At 35.1% G+C, this 3,594-nt stretch overlaps 1 protein-coding gene across 2 annotated transcripts in view; it reads left to right on the top strand.

Moving 5' to 3' along the window:
* LOC106875192 (son of sevenless homolog 2) overlaps positions 1-3,594 on the top strand; it is a 113,703-nt gene that overhangs the window by 75,562 nt on the left and 34,547 nt on the right. For both annotated transcript variants that reach the window (XM_014923231.2, XM_052966921.1), the window contains one exon: positions 3,045-3,125. In XM_014923231.2, coding sequence (XP_014778717.1) covers positions 3,045-3,125 — 81 coding nt within the window. The remainder of the gene's footprint in view (positions 1-3,044; positions 3,126-3,594) is intronic.

Here is a 3,594-nt window from a genome sequence, read left to right as displayed (position 1 = left end):
TATATATATATATATATATATATATATATATATATCATCCTCATCATCGTTTAACGTCCGTCTTCCTTGCATGCATGCGTAGGACGGGTGACAGGAGCCGGCCAGGTAGAAAAACTACCTTAGGCTACTGTGTCTGTTTTGGCAGGGATTTTACGGCTGGATGCCCTTCAAAATGCCAACCATGTTACAGTGTGGACTGGATGCTTTTAAAGTGGCACCAGCACTGGCAGGGTAACCAAGTAACTCATAAGACAAGGAATTATGAGAGGGGAAGGGCATTTGTGGAGGGGAACTTGTGTCAGAGGATGAAAGGTCAGAGTGTAACAAAGAGACAGAGAGACAGAAGCTGGTGTCTTGCCACTACAAAGGGGGCATTCTATTTCTCCTTTTTTTTATTCACCTTTACTCTAATTAAATATTCTAAACTACCTAAGATACTCACCCTGCCTTGATTTTGTTTTCCTTTTCCTTTAGTGTGTGTGTGTGATTTTCCTTATTTTAACATTGCATGAAGTTGTAAAAAAAAACAAATGTTACCATCGTGCAAGTGGTATCCTTCATTCCCAATCTTCCATGAAAACATGTCTGGTCATGGGGAAATATTACCTTATGTGGAAACAGATGAAGGTTGGTGTCAGGAAGGGTATCCAGTTGTAGAAAACCTGTCTCCACAAAATTCCATCTGACCAATGCAAGCATGGAAAGTGGATATAAAAACAATGATGATGAGCTGTATTAATTATTTCCTAACAATTTGCATTGTGTCGTTATACTCTCTGGTAGAAGTAAGTAGGAGGAAAATGTTTGAGAAGAGAGCTAAGGTGAAGGACCAGTTGCAGTAAGGGATTGAAATATTGGATTTTGTAAGCAATTGTAATGAGCATAAGTTACCAATAAGCTGTTTTTAGATTGTTTTTCGGCACTGTTCTGAGTATAGACATTGGTATCCCTACAGCTTGATTTAACATCTTGGGAAAGTTATTGCCTATGAATTTATTGCCTCATTTGTTCATTTTTAATCTTTTTTTTTTATCCTTTCCTTTAAACACCCATATGTTAAATTCAACAGGAATGACCATCATCTATTGATGGGAAAAGTATTTCACAAATATTAATATTCTTTCCCCATTTGAACTGCCTGACATCGGTATGATTACATTGAGTAATCACATACATTATAAACTTAAGACAATGAAGAAAACCGCTTAAGTAGGTTATTATGAAACCTACATGAGAATTTTGTGTATATGATTCGCTTGTCTTTGTTTACATTCTCCAGTAAACAGAAGTCCCACAGCTTCAGTTTTCGACATATAAGGACCAATGGAAGGAAAGTATCTCACTGGGAAAACATGTAAGGGTTAGTAAGTGACAGGAAGAGCATCTGACTGTAGAAAATTTGCCTTGAGTTTTATGCAACTCATGCCAGCATAGGGTAAAACATGCAAAAACAATGATGACACTGCTGCTACTAGGAAATTGAAATCTGCATATTTTCATCCAAATTTAGAACTTCATTATGGGAGGTTAGGTTCATCCTGAAGTTACACATGATCTTACTTTATTAATGTGTAATTTTTGAGTATATGACTAAATTATGAAGATCCTGGGTTATGTAAAAGTGAGTTTACTTTGCCTCTTCGTTTTCTTTTTTTGCATGGCACCTTGGATAAGCGCCTTTTACTATGGCCCCGGATCAACCAATGCCATATATGTGAATTTGGTAAAAAGAAGCTGTATGGAAGCATACAGTTGTATGGAAAGGGGTGAGCTGGCAGAAACGTTAGCACGCAGGGCAAAATGCTTAGCAGTATTTCGTCTGCCGTTACTTTCTGAGTTCAAATTCTGCCGAAGTTGACTTTACCTTTCATCCTTTCAGGGTCAATAAATTAAGTACCAGTTACGCACTGGGGTTGATGTATTCGACTTAATCCCTTTGTCTTTCCTTGTTTGTCCCCTCAATGTTTATTCCCTTGTGGGCAATAAAGAAATAAGAAACTGTATGGAAGCATCATCATCATCATCATCATCATCATGTTTTCCATGCTGGCATGGGTTGGACCGTTTGGCAGAAGCTGGCAAGCCAGAGAGTTGTACCAGGCTCCAATTGTCTGTTTTGGCATGTTTCTATGGCTGGATGCCCTTCCTAATGCCAACCACTTTACAATCTGTGCTGGGTGCTTTTTATGTGGTACCAGCATCCGTGTTCTATACATGGCACCAGCTAGGGTACTTTTTACATGGTACCAGCACAGGATGTTATATATATATATATATACGTACGATAGTGTCTTATAAAGCTAGGTTTATATATCCTAAAATTGCAGAAGAATTTGCTGCTGGGCAGTTTAGCTTAATGATAAAGAACTTGACGCATAATCACAGGAATGTGATTTTGAGTTTCATGGCTGGCAGCCGACAGATTTTTCTGCAAAATATGGATAGTTTATCCTGTTCAGGCTATATTATTAGCATTATCCTGTGTTTGAAAATAAAATTATTTCCTTATCTATATATGTGTGTGTGTGTGTTGGGTTTGTCTCCCACCACTGCTTGGCAACTGGTGTTGGTTTGTTTATGTCTCCATAACTTAGTAGTCCAGCAAAACTGACCAATAGAATAAATACCAGACTTTAAAAAAGATAAGCACTGGGGTTGATTTGTTTGACTAAACTGTTGAGGATGTTGCCCCCAGCACGGCCTCAGTCCAATAACTGAAACACATAAAAGATAAAGCATATAGCAATACTTGCAAGGATTTGTGTTGGGTAGGGAAGGGGTATGATTAAAAATGTCCGTTGGAAGCATGAAATTTTTTACAGTGCACAGTATTTAGGAACATTTATAATGCCACTGTTTAATGTTCTAGACTTTGGGGTGGGGGAAACCCAACACATTCCTAATCTTGTTACACATTTCACAGATGTTAATTGTTACTTAAATTCAATGTAAATGCAAGCTAATTTTCAATTTATTTGTTCATATTCAACTTATTCATTTGATTTATTTGATTTTAATTTTTTTTTTTTTTTTTTTTTTTGCAGCTGACTGACAACTATGTTAAAAACATCAAACATGTTTGTGTCACACAGCAAGATATTAATGTTGCCATGAATGCCGATAAGGTAGGTTTGTTTATTAAAACAAAAAAAAAAAAGTTTCAAGGATGAGTGGGAAGCAAATTAGCATAGCATAACATATTTAATAAGGAAGAGAGGAAATTAGTTGATTTAGATTTCACTTAAAATATTTAACTGCGATTTGATTTTGTTAAACTGTTAGCTTTTGATTGTTGAAAAGCAGCCATATTTTATACTGTAAAAAAAAAAAAAAATGTTCCAGTTATTTGGTTTCTAATTGACACTCACAGCTAATCCATACATTGTGTCTCTTAGGAAATTTTTATGATTTTTATATTTCTAAATTATTTTCAAAAATAATTTGTTATTCCCATTTATATTTGATTTTGGCTAATAGATTTAATAATAATAATAATAATAATTATTGTTATTATTATTATTATTATTATTATTATTATTATTATTATTATTATTATTAGTGTCTTTGTGTCTGTGTTTGTTCTCTCCATGACTT

This window comes from Octopus bimaculoides, chromosome 4 (genome assembly GCF_001194135.2).
Source record: "Octopus bimaculoides isolate UCB-OBI-ISO-001 chromosome 4, ASM119413v2, whole genome shotgun sequence".
NCBI lineage: Eukaryota > Metazoa > Mollusca > Cephalopoda > Octopoda > Octopodidae > Octopus > Octopus bimaculoides.
Note: the sequence above shows the minus strand (reverse complement) of the source record. Positions and strands in the feature narration are given on the sequence as shown.